The sequence below is a fragment of the Xenopus tropicalis genome, chromosome 9 (assembly GCF_000004195.4).
Source record: "Xenopus tropicalis strain Nigerian chromosome 9, UCB_Xtro_10.0, whole genome shotgun sequence".
NCBI classification, from domain to species: Eukaryota; Metazoa; Chordata; class Amphibia; order Anura; family Pipidae; genus Xenopus; species Xenopus tropicalis.
The window spans coordinates 6,626,005-6,645,942 of NC_030685.2; the positions used below are offsets into that span (position 1 = coordinate 6,626,005).

General features: G+C 44.2%; 1 protein-coding gene across 2 annotated transcripts; it reads right to left on the reverse strand.

The window, feature by feature from the left end:
• Positions 1-2,316: 2,316 nt before the first annotated feature.
• Positions 2,317-9,544, reverse strand: LOC105948546. 2 transcript variants are annotated; one of them, XM_031893446.1, is made up of 4 exons: positions 9,514-9,544; positions 5,036-5,353; positions 4,849-4,902; positions 2,317-3,192 (listed from the first exon to the last, which is right to left on the reverse strand). In XM_031893446.1, the coding sequence occupies exons 2-4, from the start codon at positions 5,316-5,318 to the stop codon at positions 2,393-2,395; spliced, it is 1,137 nt and encodes a 378-aa protein (XP_031749306.1). In that variant the 5' UTR covers positions 5,319-5,353; positions 9,514-9,544; the 3' UTR covers positions 2,317-2,392. The 2 variants fall into 2 exon arrangements, with proteins under 2 accessions (XP_031749306.1, XP_031749307.1); XM_031893447.1 differs by lacking the exon at positions 9,514-9,544 and having other exon boundaries at positions 5,036-5,405.
• Between the last annotated feature and the right edge of the window lie 10,394 nt (positions 9,545-19,938).

Below are 19,938 nucleotides of genomic sequence, written 5' to 3' on the forward strand. Positions count from 1 at the left end.
AATGATTCCCTGTAGCCTATGGCCATCTAGTGGCCAAATATAGGAACTGAATAAACCATAAAACAATCCATACAATTTACCCAGTTATTCCCTAGCAACATGCAAAGCCTGCAACTCAGAGCAGCCCCCACAGCTGGCAGTTACAGGTCAGCTGAAGCCCCTCCCACATACGGTTTGAATACAATCCACTAATATTCCTCACCCCTTGAAGCTGAAGCTGTTTCAGAAGCTTCTGTCCTAAAATGATTCCCTGTAGCCTATGGCCATCTAGTGGCCAAATATAGGAACTGAATAAACCTTACAACAATCCTACAATTTACCCAATTATTCCCTAGCAACATGCAAAGCCTGCATCTCAGAGAAGCCCCCGTAGCTCAGACAGTTTCAGATGAGCCGATTATAAGCCAGTACCCCATCCACACCCTGTCTCAAGATGACCAGTAAATAATATTATGTTCCATTCAATTAAACAAGGCCTGTTCTTATGAAAGCTGACCAAGCTATTGGGTGTAATGGTGTTGCTGGCTCTCACCTGGACATCTCCAACAAAGATGCTGTTTGCAAGCTTTTGGCTTATAGCTTTCCTGCAGTGTATTGACCAAAGGGACCTAGGGAAACCCATGTCCTACTCATAGCAATCCATTCCCCCTGGCACTGAGGAACCACCCCTTCTAGAACCTTCCATACTAAAGTTATTTACTTTATCATACAGTCTTCTAGTGGTAAAGGGGCACTAAACCCTGCTGCACAGCGCTGCTCAACCAAACGTTACTCGGCTGTTGCCGGACTACAAATCCCAGAATAATGTAACATATACTGAAGGGTGAGGCATGCTGGGAGCTGTAGTCCAGCAACATCAGGGCTGTATTCTTAAAGCAATATTGCACAATTAAACTTTCCCAGCTCTCTAGGGCCCGCATTGGCAGCATTGAAATGCAAAAGAATCCTCCAATGAGAATCCCAGCTGATCTGTATAAATCTGGCTCCCTGTTCTCTGTTCCTGCAATTGGAGTTGGGAGCATTAAGCACAGTTTCCCAGCACTGAACAAGTCTGTCCCTTTATCCCCATGTCTGATTCCTGTGCCATATAATGACGGGAAAATGACATCATTATCTCTATATGTAAGGTACCAGCAAGGGGCCTGACACAGTGCTGGGAATCAGCATTCTCATTGGTCACTTCTCTTGCATCTATAATTAAGTTTTGGGTCAGTAGAATTCTCATTGGGGAATGGGTTTCCATGTGTAATTACGTTTTTCATCAACTTCTATAGAGAACTAGGGGGCGCAGTGGGGCAGCTTTACAGTTGGGTTTAGTGTTCCTTTAGGTGTAGAGAGTGAATTAGCCATAAAACAGTATGTACTATTTACCCAATATACCCTGCCCCCAATTTTCATGAGAATTCACAAAAATACTCAGGCTCAAAAATAATTGTAACAATGTGATTTTTTTGAGATCACAATTTTTTTCAGATTGCAGTTATTTTTGTAAACATGTTACAAAAGGGGGGAGGGAGGTGGAGGGGAAGGGGGGAGAAGAGGGGAAGGGGAGGGAGAGAGGGGGGTGGGGGGGAGGTAGTGGGCGGGGGTGGTGGTAGTGGGGGAGGTGGGGAGGGGGGTTGTTAGGGGGTGGGGGAGGGTGTACTTGGAACAGGGAAACAAAACAAAAGCAAAACTAAAACTGCACCTAGGGTAGAATAGTCCATGAGGGAAGTAAAGTGGTTGGTTCTATGATTAAGTGCCCTAGAGGGCACGAAACGCGTCAGGCGTCTATTGTTTTAAACATGAAGGAATAAACTTTGGATTTTAGCAGTTTTCATGAGTCCGGAGTGCTTGATGCTCTACGTTCAACTTTGGTTGGTTCTGGTGTCTAAAGCGTCTCTGGGTCCCATGGTCCTTGGGGTTCCCCAAAACACTTTTTAATCATTATCATATCAAGTATATGGGGCAGAAATAAAGCAACTTCAAACGAATCATAATACAAATTGGTGATAATTTATTACAATGTATTTTATTAATTATAATAAGAAGAACAAAACAAAAAGTGAGGCACAGATAGAGAACATACAATCGGGCTCCTTCAGGTTTTGGGCTTGAGTCTGCTCAGTTCTTTCCTCTCTCCCCCTCCCTTCTCCTGCTCCCCCCTCCCATAAGAGTGCATAAGAACTCATTCCCCCCACCCTTAGGAATGTGTGATCTGAGCTTCCAACGGCTACAACTGCAGCAGGAAGCTACTGAGACCAAGCTAAAATGGCAGCTTCTAGGGCTGTTACTCAGGTAGGGTAAAGCTTTCTGCAGAGTAAGTATATTGTTCTAGGTGGCACTAATGTAGCAAATCTATTGGCAGTAAAATGCCAAAATGACTTTCCTTCCCCTTTAAGATGCCCGGTGGCTACATGAGATCACCCCAGCCTCTAGCTTTTGACAGAATACCATTAATTCCCTTTTTTATTTCTTTATTAACCTTGTTTTCCGATGCAAATTTCTTTAGCACCTCCTCGTCTATAGCAACACGCAGGTTTTCTGGAATGGCATTTTTACCTCCGTGTCCATCAAAGTTAGTGTTTTTAAACCATGTTATATACGTGTTATACTGCACAAAGTGCTTGAATAGAAGTTTGGCGTAGATATCCGGCTTGTTATTGCAGCGTTTTAAAAAAAGTTTACGTTTAGGATTCGTCAGCGTTGGCAGTTTGAGGTCTTGCAGTGGCATTCCCCTTGGGCAAATACGATTGAAATTAGATTTTTTAGTACGATTTGTTACAGATCCATTTCTGCCTTTTTGCCTGAAATGTATGGATTTGCCATTGGTTCCACTTGGCTGGTTGTTATGTTCGCTGGATACCATCGCATCTACTGGGACACACAAACTTTCCATTTTTAATATGCTGGTAGAGTCTGTTGAAGGCCCAACACTGTCAGATGATTGCAAGACAGGTCCAATGCCAACTTCAACTTTTTGAGGGCCATTCAGGTTTGTTTCTTCAGCCTGTGTAGTTGCATGACTTTTATGGCCTGTGATTGGCTGAGCACCCAGGGTAGCCCCTTCCAAATTGTGTGTAGTGCTTTTGCAGCTGCTTATTTTACTTCTTTCCACTATTTCCTCATTGAAGGGACCCTCAGAAATGGTTGTTTGACATTGTTCCTTATGATGTTCTTGCTTCGAAGTTGTACTTGGTAAATTACATTTTTCTAAAGAAAAGATAAAAATGCAATGTAATGTGTTATCACAGGGCAGAGTATGTTACAGGAAAAGCCAGCCTTTGAGAAATATGACAGTTAGGACCACCATATGGGGTTTTCCTTGACATTGTATGGGGGCTTACCAATCTTATGATCACGATGAACAGGGGACCAGGGAATGTGCATTGATCAATCCCTCTTTCTTTTTTGTATGGTTCAGGAACGTACATGATCCTACTTAGTTATCTATTAGTCAGAACATACACAACCCAAAGGATATTTATTCTTCCCATACAGACAAATGGCATTGGTAAGTCCAATTCAATTGCTATGCTGTATGTCACATGGAGAATTGCAATGTGCTGCTTCTGTCTGCATGCTAAACTGAAGCTTTTTATGGAAACGCTTAAATATCCTAATTTATTAGTATGGGATGGATGCTACAAGCCATCACAGCCATTTATCAGTCTTCCAAACTAACAATGCTTCCAAAAAGTATCCAATGAAACCTGACATACAGATGCAGCCAGCAAGTTTACACATTTTGTCTCACCCTGTCCAGACACCATTTTTTGAGTGTTAAATTCTGCCTCTAGATGGTGCTAGAATTGAAAGACTTTCCAGCTAAACACAATAGAAAATGCAATAGACCATTCGCCACCTTGTGGTGAATTTAGTTTTATTTTTTTGGAAGAGACATATCATGACAACATGGTAAAGGAACCTGGCTGCATCTGTATGTCTGAATGAAGCATATTTAGAATTTAGTCTACTCAAGTCTGTGCAAATTTGCTTCATCTTTTTCACATTGCAATGTGTCACTTTTTTCCAAACAATTTTAGTTTTCTTGTATGCTCTGTGCTGTGTATCTATTGGTTGCTGGACTGCCATCAGGGGAAGGACAGCGGGGGAACTCAATTAGGAGACCCATGGCAGCGGGGGGGCCCAAAAGATGTGAATGTCTCTGCCTGGAGAGCAGACAGGGTTTGGGCGGATTGTGGGAGTTTTCTATAGTTTATTGGGGTCCAATTATACTTTGGGGGTAGTGCCCATAACCCAGGGGCCCAGAAAGGTGTTGGTATAATAACTAGGCCCCCCATATGGGGTCCCTGATAACTGTGCACAATGGCACGCCATGATTTCTTGTGGCTTACTCATCACGATACATGCATTTATTTGTCTTTTAGTCCTTTGATCTATCTAATCATCTATCTATATGTCTATCATTGAGCTATCCTTTCTCTTGATTTTTTAATTTTATGAGGGAATTCATACCCAGAAGAAGACAAAGCCCTTCTTCATTGTCACTGTAGTATTGTCACAGTCACAATATCTTCACCAACTGACTGCAATAAGTTCATGTATCAAATTCAAACACTTTTGATGATCCTGAAGTTTCTGCTATTTTAGAAAGCTTTGGGGTTGTAAGACCAGTAAGCAGGATACACATTCAATATATGTTGTATAGTTTGGCAGACGTATCTATTGGCCTAAGGACTTCTATTAACAACTACCCAAAGGTTTTCACGAGAAGCTGGAGAGCCCTCCACTGAGCTTCCCAAAACTGCCAAGTGACCAAATCACAAGAACTGATCCAATAATCTCATCCCACCCAAGATCTAATGACACTTTTCTATGTAAATTATGTCTTCTCCTCCTACTTACTTGCTTTCTTCTGGCTTCCAGGGGTCTTCTCACTTCTTGTTGTTTTACTATTAACTGAAAATACATGAGAGACAATTTAGAGCAAAGTGCTAGAGTTTATAGAGGATCAAGGCTTCATGCACTTAAAACCACAGACTCAGAGTACAAAAAGTGTTATAATATCGTTACCACGTAAGATTGTACTCACTTTTCTTTAATTCTATCTTCAAGTCTAGACTGGCCTGCCTTTCACTGATATCTTCCAGCACTTTTATAACAATTGATGGTCCGTGCCTATACGTGTGACAATTGATTATGCGATCAACCACGCGTGGTGCATCTGCCTCTTCTAATTCATTCCATGGAATCCTTTTGTGATTTTTGGGCACCTCACAGTCCTTGAGTTTGTGCTTGAAGGCTTTAAAGCTGCTTCTCTGCAAATTCTCCAGCGCTGCCTCCAGTACTTTTACCAGTTCGCCCTTCGCAGGCATCTTCTATCCAATCTTTATCTCTCTGTCTAGGGGATCTGTTTGGATCAAAGAAAAACTGGGATTAATGCAGACACATAAAAGAACAAAAACTTGTTTTACCAAAAATCCTATTGGTGCATAACAGGAGGAACCCCGGGGAGACAAATTTAATCCAGGAATAAGCAGTTTATATGTAGCAAGAGCCGAGCAGAGATGAGGGGATGTTGAGAAAAGTATTTTCTGGTGGTGCCATGTAAACAGTGAATGGACAGTAGGTTGTGCTCTCTGGGAGTCTGTGATGATGCTCACATGATCTGGGGAGTAGCGATGAACACATTTTTTTTGCCAGGCATAGATTTGCAGTGAATTTCCACATTTCGCCATTGCTGAATTGTTTCGTGAAAATTCAACACCGGAAAATTCGTTGCGCATGAAAAAAGTTGTGGGTTGCGTGGGTCACGGGCAACAAAATAAGACTTGGGCGACACAAAAAAACATGCAGAAATGAAACGGGACAGATTCGCTCATCACTACTAGGAGAAATTAATGGGGAAACATTTTCCATAAACTTATCCATATCCAGGTTCATCCAGGATTTTAGCTGCTCCAAGGCAGTAGCTTGCTTTGTTGTTAAACTTTATTGCCTACTGCTATGTTTTTGGAGTTTGAAACGTACTTTAAAAACAAAAATGTTGCGGTCATGTAAAAAAAAGTCACATGTCAAAATGATTGTGCCAAATAAGTCACGGTCAAGCCAAAGACATCATGGTGGCATGAAAAAAAGTTGCGTGTTCGGCAGTTTCACAAATTTTTCACTCGTGACTATGGTTTAGCCTAAAACAACTATGGAAAAACACAACAAACTGAACAATTTTAGAGGAGCCTCTCCTGTGTAAACCAGCAATCAATCTGATATTAATGCAACATTCTAAAGCAGGGGCCCCCAACCTTTCTTACTCGTGAGTCACAGTCAAATGTAAAAAGACTTGGAGAGCAACACAAGCATCATAAAAGTTCATGGAGGAGCCACATAAGGGCTGTGATTGGCTATTAGGCAGCCTCTATGCACCCTATCAGCTTACAGGGGCTTTATTTGGTAGGAAATCTTGTTTTTATTCAACCAAATCTTGCCCCCAAGTCAGGAATTCAAAAATAACTCCCTGGTTTGGGGGCACTGAGAGCAACACCCAAGGGGTTGGGGAGCAACATGTTGCCCCTGAGCCACTGGTTGGGGATCACTGTTCTAAAGTGGCAGACAATAGCAAGTAATGAGCTAATTGGTCCCGTTTCTCTTCATCGGAAAATTAGCGATTCACTGAAAATGACACACGTCAAAAAAATTGTCGCACGTGTAATTTTTTTGACGAGTATCATTTTTTTACGCACGCTTTTCACAAAAAAATCCTCCAATGGCGAAATGCGGAAATTCGCAGCGAATCCATGCCTGGTGAGTTATTTCACCCATCACTAACAATAGCTCATCTGGAATCACAGTGAGCCATGTCCATAGATATTTTAGATTTTTTGAGTGAATTTGAGTTATAAGTTTAATAACAGAAAAGAGGGATATGTAGTTCCTTTTGCCAAACACCTGGGGGAGATTTATCAAGACACGAACGATCCAATTGTATTTTCGACGATTTTTTCGCGCTTACACGACTTTTTCGAACGTCCGCGCGAAATATTTGGAAAAGCTCTGCCGCTGTTTACAATCATTCGGTATGAAAATTTTGTGACTTTCGGATCGCCAATACGATATTATAGTGACTAATATGATTTTTTCGTAAGCCTTTTTGTGATATTTGCGATCTTCAGAAATTTTCGTTTCCAATACGAATTTTTCCCATTCGGGATTTGAACTCGTGTTTTGACAAATCGGCCCCTTGGTATTTTCTACCAACATTACAAATAAATATATACAAAGTTCATTTGGTGCCTTTAGCATTAAAATATAACTTTTAATTCAACTATTGATTCAACGAAAGCGGATATTTTCTATACTGTGTTAACATGATTATTTCCTTTATATATATATATATATATATGTAGGGGTTTACCAAAAATGGGCCCTTAGGACAGACACCCTTAGGACAGGCCACAGGGTGGTGCTAGTTAACAGGGACACTGGGATGACTGGGTGCTAAATAGTTAACAGGGAGTATACCTGTAGTTCGGGTTATGGCCACAGGGTGGTGCATAGGCCCATATAAGGGATTGCAGCCATGTGCTGTGAGGCAGACATTTTGGGGACTGCTCCAGGCAGGAGTACCCCAGGAACAGTTTAGTGATAGAAGTTCTATAATAGATCGCTCTAGGAGTGATATGTAGGACACCATAGTTTAGAATGGGTGGATATGGCCCCTTCAGGAGTGGTAGTGAGGTTAAGACCTCCCAGCATTACATTGGCTGGAGTGCAGGGCCACAAGTGGCTAGGTAGGTGGAACAGGTCACCGCTAGTCCAGGAGGCCGGATCTGAGGGTGCCCAGTGAGAGTACCGGTGTGGGTCCCTGTGGTGTAACATCCTAGCGTGAGTACCGGGGAGAACTCTATGAGAGAGTGTCTCTGCCGAGAGTACCGGGGAGAGCCCCTAGAGAAGAGCACATGAGCGTGAGTACCGTTGGGTAGGCCAACAGGAGAAGGTTCTCAATGAGAAGTATGGAGATATGCCCTGCATGCTGTATAAATGATATGCTGCTCCTGGAGAGGTGACCGTCCAATAAACTGTTGCATCATTTCACATACAATATTGTGTCTGCTGTGAATATCTGCCAAGCCCAGAGGACCACTACTACACTGGTAAGGAATAACTCCAAGAGGGAGTATATTACACCAGGAGTACGTGGGTCCCAGAGGGGGCATAGCATCCTGATTATTTCCCAGGGGGTGGATTACAGTTCCACAAGACCATCCCTGGGTGGAGGCACGCCATTAAAGGGAGAAATCCCTGTAAACCCCCATAGTAAGCGGGGGCTCGGGACTCCTGTAGCGCCAAGTACAAGTAAAACAGTGGGTAGTGCCACAAGCGTTTAAAAAGTGGGCTACATATTGTGAACCGGTAACAGGTAAACAGGTGGAAGGGAGATATATTTCCCCCAGGTTCATCTCCTACTCCCTCATGTATAGCGGTGCTGAGTGGGTTAATTCCCCAAGGGAGTCTCACCTGGGGAATAATTAGCAGGCTAGATATGCCTGCAGTCAGAGAGAGTGAGGGGCTGGAGCTGAGACTGTGAACTGAACTTGCTGTGTGAGGGTCTGTGCCTGCCGGAAGCAGCTTGGAGCATTGTCTCCCAAACAGAAGGACTCTCAAAAGGTATTGTGACTCTGGGGAGTTGTGTTTTTGGTTTAGCCGGTAATCCCAGTAGGGGACCGGTAATAGAGAGGGAAGCACCCTGTGTATTAGTTAGAGCCCAGTGTGGCAAGGGTTTTGTTTACTTTTGTTTTGCTTATGCTCCTGCTGGATACCAGAGTCAGTCATTGTACATAATAAAATGGACTGTATTCACCTAAAGGACTGTCTGTATGTCTGATCTCGCTTACAATATATATATATATATATATATATAAGGTTAGTCAATTACTCGTATAACCAGTTATTTATTTCACACAGAAAGTCCGCTATACAGGAGCGTCAGTGCCAAATTCATTCATCTATTTACACCTAATCACAGGAGACGGGAAGGGGGGGAAATACATTAAGTTGAACATGATTGTATATCTATTTACATCAAAAAGTTCAAATTACAAGTAGTACCGGGAGTAGAAAAATCCCTCAGGCAGAGAAATAAGCAACTCCAGACACATTAGGATAGTTGTAAGATAACCAACACACAGCCTGGTCCCTGTCCCCCAATTCGCTGCCCTACAGCTTTCTGCCCACCCCCATGCTGTGTACCCAAAGCAGCAAAGGGCTCACAACTTCCATCCAACCGACGCACAGTTTGTATTTGTTACAATAAGTGTATTGGCCGGTCACCTCAATTCCACGTGGCCCGCATTAATTACCGGGGGGGGGGGGGGGCAATTACAGTGTATATTTTAATAGTAAATGTATAAAACGTAAGGAAGAAATGATTTAGGAGCAGCTCTGAAGTGAATCTTTCATTCCCCAGGCAGGGATTTCTCTCCTCTCTTTGAAAAGCTTGTGCTTATTTAATTGCACATTCCCCTGAAACATCAGAGCTGATAGAAACCCAGAGAATAGGGGCAAAGACTTTACCTGCTTGTTGCTCTTTGGGGAGATTCTGTATAGGTTACATAGGTAGGTTACATAGGTACATAGGGTTGAAAAAAGACCTGTGTCCATCAAGTTCAACCCATCCAAGTAAACCCAGCACACCTAACCCACACCTACCAATCTATACACTCACATACATAAACTATAAATACAACCACTAGTACTAACTGTAGATATTAGTATCACAATAGCCTTGGATATTCTGATTGATCAAGAACTCATCCAGGCCCCTCTTATAGGCATTAACAGAATCTGCCATTACCCCATCACTAGGAAGGGCATTCCATAACCTCACTGCCCTCACCGTGAAAAACCACCTACGCTGCTTCAAATGGAAACTCCTTTCCTCTAATCTAAAGGGGTGACCTCTGGTGTGCTGATTGTTTTTATGGGAAAAAAGAACATCCCCCAACTGCCTATAATCCCCTCTAATGTACTTGTACAGAGTAATCATGTCCCCTCGCAAGCGCCTCTTTTCCAGAGAAAACAACCCCAACCCTGACAGTCTAACCTCATAGTTTAAATCTTCCATCCCCTTAACCAGTTTAGTTGCACGTCTCTGCACTCTCTCCAGCTCATTAATATCCTTCTTAAGGACTGGAGCCCAAAACTGCACTGCATACTCAAGGTGAGGCCTTACCAGGGACCTATAAAGGGGCAAAATTATGTTCTCATCCCTTGAGTCAATGCCCTTTTTTATACAAGACAGCACTTTATTTGCTGTAGTAGCCACAGAATGACACTGCCTGGAATTAGACAACTTGTTATCAACAGAAACCCCCAGATCCTTCTCCATTAAGGATGCCCCCAACACACTACCATTCAGTAGATAGTTTGCGTTTATATTATTTCTACCAAAGTGCATAACTTTGCACTTATCAACATTGAACCTCATTTTCCAGTTTGCTGCCCAGTTATCTAATTTTGTCAAATCGCTCTGCAAAGCGGCAGCATCCTGCATGGAACTTATAGTTTTGCACAATTTAGTGTCATCAGCAAAAATAGAAACAGTACTGTCTATGCCCCCCTCCAGGTCATTAATAAACAAGTTAAACAGCAAAGGACCAAGGACTGACCCCTGCGGTACCCACTAACCACACTGGTCCAATTAGAAAATGTTCCATTTACCACCACTCTTTGTACTCTATCCTTCAGCCAGTTCTCTATCCAATTACAAATATTATGTTCTAGGCCAATATTCCTTAATTTGATCATTAACCTTCTGTGAGGTACTGTATCAAACGCTTTAGCAAAGTCCAAGTAGATGACATCAACTGCCATTCCAGCATCAAGGTTCCTGCTCACCTCCTCATAAAAGGTGACTAAATTAGTCTGGCAAGATCTGTTACGCATAAAACCATGCTGGCACAAACTAATAGTATTGTGAACTGCAATGTATTCAAGTACCCTATCCCTTATTACCCCTTCCAGAAGCTTTCCTACTACTGATGTCAGACTAACAGGCCTATAGTTTTCAGGCTGAGAACGGGATCCCTTTTTAAATAACGGCACCACATTAGCAATCCGCCAGTCTCTCGGCACCATGCCAGACCTCAATGAATCCTGAAAAATTAAGTGAAGAGGTTTGGCAATCACAGCGCTCAGCTCATTTAATACCCTGGGATGAATCCCATCCGGCCCTGGACCTTTGTTTCCCTTTACATGTTCAAGTCTCTTTTGAATTTCCTCCCGAGTGACCCATGCGTCAGTAGCTAAATTACTAGCACTGGGTATATTACAAGGGAAGCCTTCATTATCTGGCTCCTCAGATGTATAGACAGATGAAAAATAAGAGTTCAAAATTTCAGCTTTTTCCCCGTTTTCATCAACCAACGTACCCCCCCGTGATAATAAAGTTCCCACCCCTTCTTGCTTCATTTTTTTACTATTCACATAATTAAAAAATAATTTTGGATTCTTTTTACTCCTAGCAGCAATATCCCTTTCCATCTCTATTTTAGCTTGCCTGATAGCTTTTTTGCTGCTTTATTTGCTTCCTTGTACCTGATGAAAGTTTCTGCTGTCCCAGCTAACTTGAATGCCCTAAAAGCATGTTTTTTCTTACCAACCTCGACAATAACACTTTTATTCAGCCATAAAGGTTTTGCTTTGCGCTGCCTCTCCTTGCTTACAAGGGGGATATACTGTTGCGTATACCTACAAAGCAATGTTTTAAAGATGTTCCATTTTCCTTCTGTGTCTAACCCCATGAAAAGCCTTTCCCAGCTGACACATTGCAGAGATGCCCTTATACTGGCAAAGTCTGCACGTCTAAAATTGAGCGTTTTAGTTACTCCCTTATAGCGCTGTCTCTGCAGCATTATCTCAAAGGAGACCATGTTGTGATCACTGTTCCCCAAATGCTCACCCACACAAATGTTAGAGATAAGTTCATTATTATTAGAAATCACCAGGTCCAAAATAGCGTCATTCCTAGTGGGTTCTTGAACTGCCTGAAATAAAAAGTTGTCATTTAGCATATTTACAAACCTACTAGCTTTTTCTGACTTAGCCACCCCATTACTCCAGTCAATGTCCGGATAATTAAAGTCCCCCATAACAACAACTTGACCCAGTTTTGAAGCCTCCTCCATTTGCAACAATAGCTGGGCCTCATCCCCCTCATCTATACGGGGTGGTTTATAACATACACCAATGATCATTTTCCTTGTGACCTTCAGCCCTACTGAAATTTCTACCCAAAGAGATTCGACGTTTTCATTGGTAATGTCTTTATTACATGGCTTTAAGTCTGACTTTACGTAAAGACAAACCCCTCCACCCTTTTTAATCTCTCTGTCCCTCCTAAAAAGTGTATAACCATTTAAATTCACAGCCCAGTCACATTTATCATCCCACCAGGTCTCAGTGATACCTATTAAATCATAATTTTCAATACATGCAATAGCTTGCAGCTCCCCTAATTTACCCGACAAGCTACGCGCATTAGCCAGCATGCAGCGGAGATTTTTACTTCTCCCTCTGATGTTTACATTAGCTAAGGGAGAATTAGAGCTAAGGCAATTATGAGACTGCTTTCCTTGTAACGGAAGCTCCTTATCTGATAAACTATATGCCCCCCTCACTCCTCCCCCACAACCCTTTGCTAGTCCCCCTACCCCGTCTACACTAATTTTCCCATGGAATTCTAGCTCACCCCCCCCCTTGTCTAGTTTAAACACTCCTCCAACCTCTTAACCATTCTCTCCCCTAGCACAGCAGACCCCCTTCTCTCCGTCTCTCTCTGTCTCTCTCCGTCTCTCCCTCTCTGTCTCTCTCTGTCTCTCTCTGTCTCTCTCTGTCTCTCTCTGTCTCTGTCTCTCTCTCTGTCTCTCTCTCTGTCTCTCTCTCTGTCTCTCTCTCTGTCTCTCTCCGTCTCTGTCTCTCTCCGTCTCTCTCCGTCTCTCTCAAGACTGCTGTTATAATATGATTGCTTTAGTTTTCTTTGTATCTTCGCGCCTTTTTACTAACCCCTCCCTGAAACTGACACAGCACTATAGAGAAAAAACAACAAACCTTTTATTTATGACGTGGCACAGGGCAGCCCGTCCTTCCTTTATACAAAGCAGGAAACTCTACACCAGTGTGTAAATTCATTTATGACATTAACTGACATTGGAAGACATACAATTCAAACCTTGACATAGTTAATATTTAACCTTTAGTTATTCGGAGTAAACGCATGGTTATCACCATTTCCTTCTTTATTCATACAGGCCTGACTCAAGTTTTTTTTTTTTTTTTTTAACTGGACTTTTCTAGTGATGACCATTAGTGATAAGCGAATCTGTCCCATTTCACTTTGCTGAAAAATTTGCGAATCGGCGAAAATGTTGCGCGTCAAAAAAATTGTCGCCCGCGGCTATTCTTTTGTCGTGTGGCTATTCTTTTGTCACCCGCAGCTATTCTTTTGGTATGTGGCTATTCTTTTGTCACCTGCGGCTATTCTCTTGTCGTGTGGCTATTCTTTTGTCACCTGCGGCTATTCTTTTGTCACGCGGCTATTCTTTTGTCATGTGGCTATTCTTTTGTCACGCGGCTATTCTTTCATCGCCCGCGGCTATTCTTTCGTCACCCGCAGCTATTCTTTTGTCATGCGGCTATTCTTTTGTTGCCTGCGGCTATTCTTTTGTCGCCCACGGCTATTCTTTTGTCACCCACGGCTATTCTTTTGTCGCCCGCAGCTATTCTTTTGTCGCCCGCGGCTATTCTTTTGTCATGCGGCTATTCTTTTGTTGTGTGGCTATTCTTTTGTCACCCACGGCTATTCTTTTGTCACCTACGGATATTCTTTTGTCACGTGGCTATTCTTTCGTCGCCCGCGGCTATTCTTTTGTCGTGTGGCTATTCTTTTGTCACGCAGCTTTTCTTTGGTCGCCCGCGGCTATTTTTTTGTCGCCCGCGGATATTCTTTTGTCGCCTGTGACTATTCTTTTGTTGCCCATGGCTATTCTTTTGTCTCCCGCGGCTATTCTTTTGTCACCCGCGGCTATTCTTTTGTCATGTGGCTATTCTTTCATCGCCCGCGGCTATTCTTTCGTCACCCGCAGCTATTCTTTTGTCATGCGGCTATTCTTTTGTTGCCCGCGGCTATTCTTTTGTCACCCACGGCTATTCTTTTGTCACCCACGGCTATTCTTTTGTCGCCCGCAGCTATTCTTTTGTCGCCTGCAGCTATTCCTTTGTCGCCCGTGGCTATTCTTTTGTCGTGTGGCTATTCTTTTGTCACCCGCGGCTATTCTTTTGTCACCTGCGGATATTCTTTTGTCACGTGGCTATTCTTTCGTCACCCGCGGCTATTCTTTTGTCGTGTGGCTATTCTTTTGTCACGCAGCTTTTCTTTGGTCGCCCGCGGCTATTCTTTTGTCGCCCGCGGCTATTCTTTTTTCGCCTGTGACTATTCTTTTGTTGCCCACGGCTATTCTTTTGTCGCCCACGGCTATTCTTTTGTCTCCCGCGGCTATTCTTTTGTCACCCGCGGCTATTCTTTTGTTGCGCGGCTATTCTTTTGTCGCCTGCAACTATTCTTTTTTGACGCGCAACTATTCTTTTGACGCAGGCAACAATTTTGGGAATCCATGCCTGCTGAAACCTTTCGCCCATCACTATTTCTAAAGCAAAATCTCAGTCCTCTTGGTATCCAAAATCAAGGTGCTTCCTGGTTCTCTTCCTACCTTTCAAGCCAATCATTCCCCATCTATAAGCTTTCACCCAGAAATAAAATAAATACAGCAGGATTAAACCCACAAAATTACTTCACCTCATCATTAGAAACCACAGAAAATAATAAATAACCTTATTAACAATTTATTTTCTAACTTCTAATAAAATTCAAAACTTTTTTTCAACTTGTCCTTGAGAAATCCGACTCCCAGAACGTTTCTTCCTGTTGACAGAAAGTTCAGGACATCTGAACTTGTTGTTGCTGAACCAGTTTTTCTGTAGATAATAGGTGGCAATGTACACAGGGCTCAGACTCTCAGGAAATCCGTAACAGGAGACAGAGAATGAGCAGAAATGAAAGTGAAAGATACGTCTGATAATTCCATTATGGCTTTGTGGCCTCAGATGCTTTGCTTGTGTTTTACTAAAGGAAAGTTCCCAGAGACGTGTCTCACTGACCTGAGGGAGCCGATGGATATTCTTCTGTGGGTCTGTGTGGAACCATTTTATGCACGGGGGATACATGTTTTATTCTCCACCAAGACAAAGGTTTCAATATATTAACCATTTAAGTGCCACATAAGTAGAATCTAGCAAGCAAAATAATTCAAACTGCAATGCAATTCGGTAGAACAGGGGGTAAACCTACCGTCCCAGGACTTTTTGGCTTTGGAAGTTTATTGTATTCTGCTGTAGTGCTTGGAGAATTTGGTAATATACTGCTGGGAGTTTTTGATCTATATATGTCATAAATCTTTCCAAACTATACATATCTGCTATTTGCACTTTCAAGAGACGAGGGCCTTTCTACATCAGTTTGATTTTTGTACATGAAATAAAATAATTTTCTGGTATAAATCCCTATATCATGAAAAACAGCAATTATTTATTATACAATTTCATGTAAGTACTCTGGTCAAAGTACCACTCACCAAGGTGATAACAAAATATCTTTATTGTGTGGAGTTGTATTACATATTATATGAAAGGTACAAATAGCCAATCATACCCTTGACAGCTTACATTTATCAATGTACGATTACAAAAAAATTGTAGTTTTTCTAACTTTTAGAACTGTGCATCTTTTCTGCGATTTTTTTATTAATTTCCATGACTTTTTCATGCTTTCCGACAATTTGTGCAACAATTTATGCAACAAAATCGTAATTGACACGAGTACGAAAGTTTCGGATTCATTCAAGCTTGGGTATGGTGACTTTCCTTGGGCTGGGTTGGAGCTGCAGAGTGCCATTGAGCCCTATGGGAGACTTTCCTTGGGCCAGGTTGGAGCTGCAGAGTGCCATTGAGCCCTATGGGAGGCTTTCCTTGGGCCGGGTTGGAGCTGCAGAGTGCCATTGAGCCCTATGGGAGACTTTCCTTGGGCCAGGTTGGAGCTGCAGAGTGCCATTGAGCCCTATGGGAGGCTTTCCTTGGGCCGGGTTGGAGCTGCAGAGTGCCATTGAGCCCTATGGGAGGCTTTCCTTGGGCCGGGTTGGAGCTGCAGGGTGCCATTGAGCCCTATGGGAGACTTTCCTTGGGCCAGGTTGGAGCTGCAGAGTGCCATTGAGCCCTATGGGAGACTTTCCTTGGGCCGGGTTGGAGCTGCAGGGTGCCATTGAGCCCTATGGGAGACTTTCCTTGGGCCAGGTTGGAGCTGGAGAGCCATTGAGCCCTATGGGAGGCTTCACAAATCATGCATTGAAGTTTCAAAGTCAGAAAGGTTTTTCATGTCGTTGGGATACGAAAATTGTGTATACGATCATTTCAATACAAAAATTTTGGAACTTTTGGATCGTAAGTGTAGGGGTTTACCAAAAATGGGCCCTTAGGACAGACACCCCTAGACTAGGCCACTGGTTGGTGCTAGTTAACCGGGACAACGGGATGACTGGGTTCTACATAGTTAACAGGGAGGATACCTGTAGTTCGGGTTATGGCCACCGGGTGGTGCATAGGCCCATATAAAGGGTTGCAGCCATGTGCTGTGGGCCATCTTGAGCCACCTTAGGCTGGGATAGCTCCTGGGACCAGGAGCTTCCCCTGATAGTGTTACTAGATAGTAGTTTATGTAATAGGACATTCTAGGAGTGTCATGTAGGACACCAAGCTAGAATGGGCGGATATTGCCCCTCCAGGAGTGGTAGTGGGGTTAAGACCCCCCAGCATTACATCTGCTGGAGTGCAGGGCATTAAGTGGCTAGGTAGGTGGACAATTCCCCGCTAGTCCAGGAGTCTGGATCTGAGGGTGCCATACGTTAGTACCGGTGTGGGTCCTTGTGGTGTAACTCCTAGCATGGGTACTGAGAACTCCATAGGGGAGGGTCTCACCGATAGTACCGGGGATAGCACCTAGATGGGAGCACATCTGGGAAACCCGTGAGGTAGTACCAACAGGAAAAGGTTCTCAATGAGAAGTAAGGAGATATGCCCTGCCGTGTGTATAAATGATATGCCGCTCCTGGAGAGGTTTCTGCCTGAATAAACCATAGCATTCCTTTCATATACAACTGCGTCTGCTGTGAATATCTACCTAGCCCAGAGGACCACTACTCCGCTGGTAAGGAATAACTCAAAGAGTGAGTACATCAAACCGGGAGTACGTGGGTCCCAAAGGGGCATAGCATCTTGATCGTTTCCCAGGGGTTGGATTATAGTTCCACAACACCATCCCTGGGTGGAGGCACGCCATTAAGGGGAGAAATCCCTGTAAACCCCCATAGTAAGCGGGGGCTCAGGACTCCTGTAGCGCCAAAGTATCGTGCTCCAACGGGTAGTGCCACAACCGTTCATAAAGTGGGCTACATTTGGAGGCACTGCTGAGATCATTTGAGAATTGGTTACCAGACAGGGCCCTAAGGGAACTGTGGCCTAGAATGTCTGTAGGACCTTTTCTTCCGACCGGGCTAAATTTGAGCCAACCTGATCCACATCCCCAACTGGGATTTGGCACGAAAGAGGAGCAAGGCAGCTCCTAGCCAATTGGATTGCAGGATAGCTGGCACCAAAAGTCAGCCTGGACTACACCTGAGATTGAGGTGTGCCAGATGGTGACGCCTACCTATTTTGCATATTGACCGCCCTGTGAGGTGGCTTGGCCAATAAGAAATGTTAGAAAGTGTGCCAAGAGCTGAGGAAGTGACGTGGCCAGTTAAAGTCACGGCGGCCATCTTGGGAAATTCCCAGTTAGCCTTTGGCATGAGTCAAGCGAGTGAGCTCCTCTGTTTGATAACCGCCAAAATGTCTGCCAAGTCTGGACCTGGGCAGGGCAGTGTACTATCTCTGTATGAGAATCCAGAGGATGGAATTCGATATCTGTGGTTGGGATCCTTTGCTGAGAGATCTACATCACAAGGAGATATTACCATGGTCCCCATCTGTGGCGACTGCGGAGCTGAGGCCTACCTAGCTCTGAAGCAGGCCATGGGACGCTGCATAGGTTGCGGACACTTATGTTGGATGGGCCCATTGAGGGATGAGAGATTGAACCGGGGACCCGGTGCAACGATTACCATGATGACCATGCTGAATGCTGACAAGTCAAGTGCAGCTTTGTATGGATGGTACCAGGGGGAAGGCGAGCTTTCCTTGGTATCGGGACCCCTGCAGATGTGTCAGTGGAAAGCGGAGACCTCAGGGTCCGTGGCCGGCGGTGCCGAGAGTGCCGAGAAACTTCAAGGGGTAAGTGATCAGCCACAGGGCGGGGTATTCCCAACCGAGAGGGAGGAAATTGGGCCAGCCGCCATGCCACCCGATGCCACATGCCCCAACCCGGTCTCATCTGCCTGTGAGATAGAACCCCCAGGGGTGTCGAACTGTTCAGAAGTGGCAGAGTGTGGTCCCATGCATGATGGTGATGATAGAGAGAAGACCGAAGTTAAGCACCCACCCCATTATATAGAGGTTCTCCGAAAGCGCAGAGAAGCCTCTGAAGGGGCCTCCGGGGCCGCAAGCCACTCCAACCCAGGGTGGGAACCAATGGATGAAGCTGAGGAGGAGGATGCCTATAGCCCTCCCGTGTTTAAATTGCCCAATGGTTTCCTAGCTCCCCGGAAAATTCCCAAGGAGGAGGAAAAGGAGTTTTGGGTATTGCCTGGTCGAGGTGACCCAGACATCTTTTGCCGCGTGTCTCGCATACAGCGAGTCATGAACTATAAGATCTTTATATTATGGGGGTACTATATGCCCTACGCTCCTCTATGGGTATATGACAAGATGGAGACCTTAATGGATGATTGGGTTGTGGCCGAAATAGCTGCTAAAGAAAAATGGGCAGGAAAGTGTCTGCATAAAGCCGATTCCATAAAGAAAATGGCAGTGTGGAAGTTCATTCGTGCGCTGGAAAAAGAATGGTGGTGGGGCCGTACAGTCTTACGCCATACCGTATACAGCTGCGGACGAAAAAATCCCAAGCCACGCTACTTCAGCACCGAGGTAGAGTTACCAGCGGGTGTCACAGTAGAAAAGCCACATCCTAATTATTATGCCTCATATATTGATGTACAGATGAGGTTTGCCTATATGGTCTGAGTGTGTGTCTCCTAAGGGACTTGTCTACCCCAGGAGGGGAGTTCATCGGTTAAAGGGTGAGTAACCTACGGTTCTGGTGTCACCCTCAGGAGGGACTTGTTCTCTTCCACGAAGGAACTGTCGGAGGTGGGTGAGGCTAACCCACACCACAGCCAGCCGGCGGGTTGGGAGGCGAGGACCGCTCCTGTCATGGCTTCCGGCCGGGAGTCGCTGAAGTTAGCCCATCTTGGGGCAAAGTTGTTGGATATCCACCCGCTGGTGGATGAAAAGGCCCAAGGTGGGATCACCTTGGGAAACGGACTCCCTCGAGGAGGAGGGGGGTTCAAGAAAATCATATTTTTTGCTGTGTAATAAAGAAATGCTGCTTTTGGGCAATAATTTGTCCTTTTTGTTTCTTTGATTGTGAAATGTCTAAAAGGGACAGAGACTCTTGTGGGGACTTTCACCAAGACTTTGGAGGGTGGGAATGTTGTCATGTCTCACTTTTCCTTTCCAGATCATCCATTGTACCCTGGCAGTCTCCTGGAGGAACTGTGAAGCGTGATGTTATCAGTATGGTAAAAACATTGTGTAAGATTTTTGGGTTGTGATGGGATGTGTCAGCCAGGAGGTGACAATTTCCAGCAGGGGTAGAATGTAGGGGTTTACCAAAAATGGGCCCTTAGGACAGACACCCCTAGACTAGGCCACTGGTTGGTGCTAGTTAACCGGGACAAC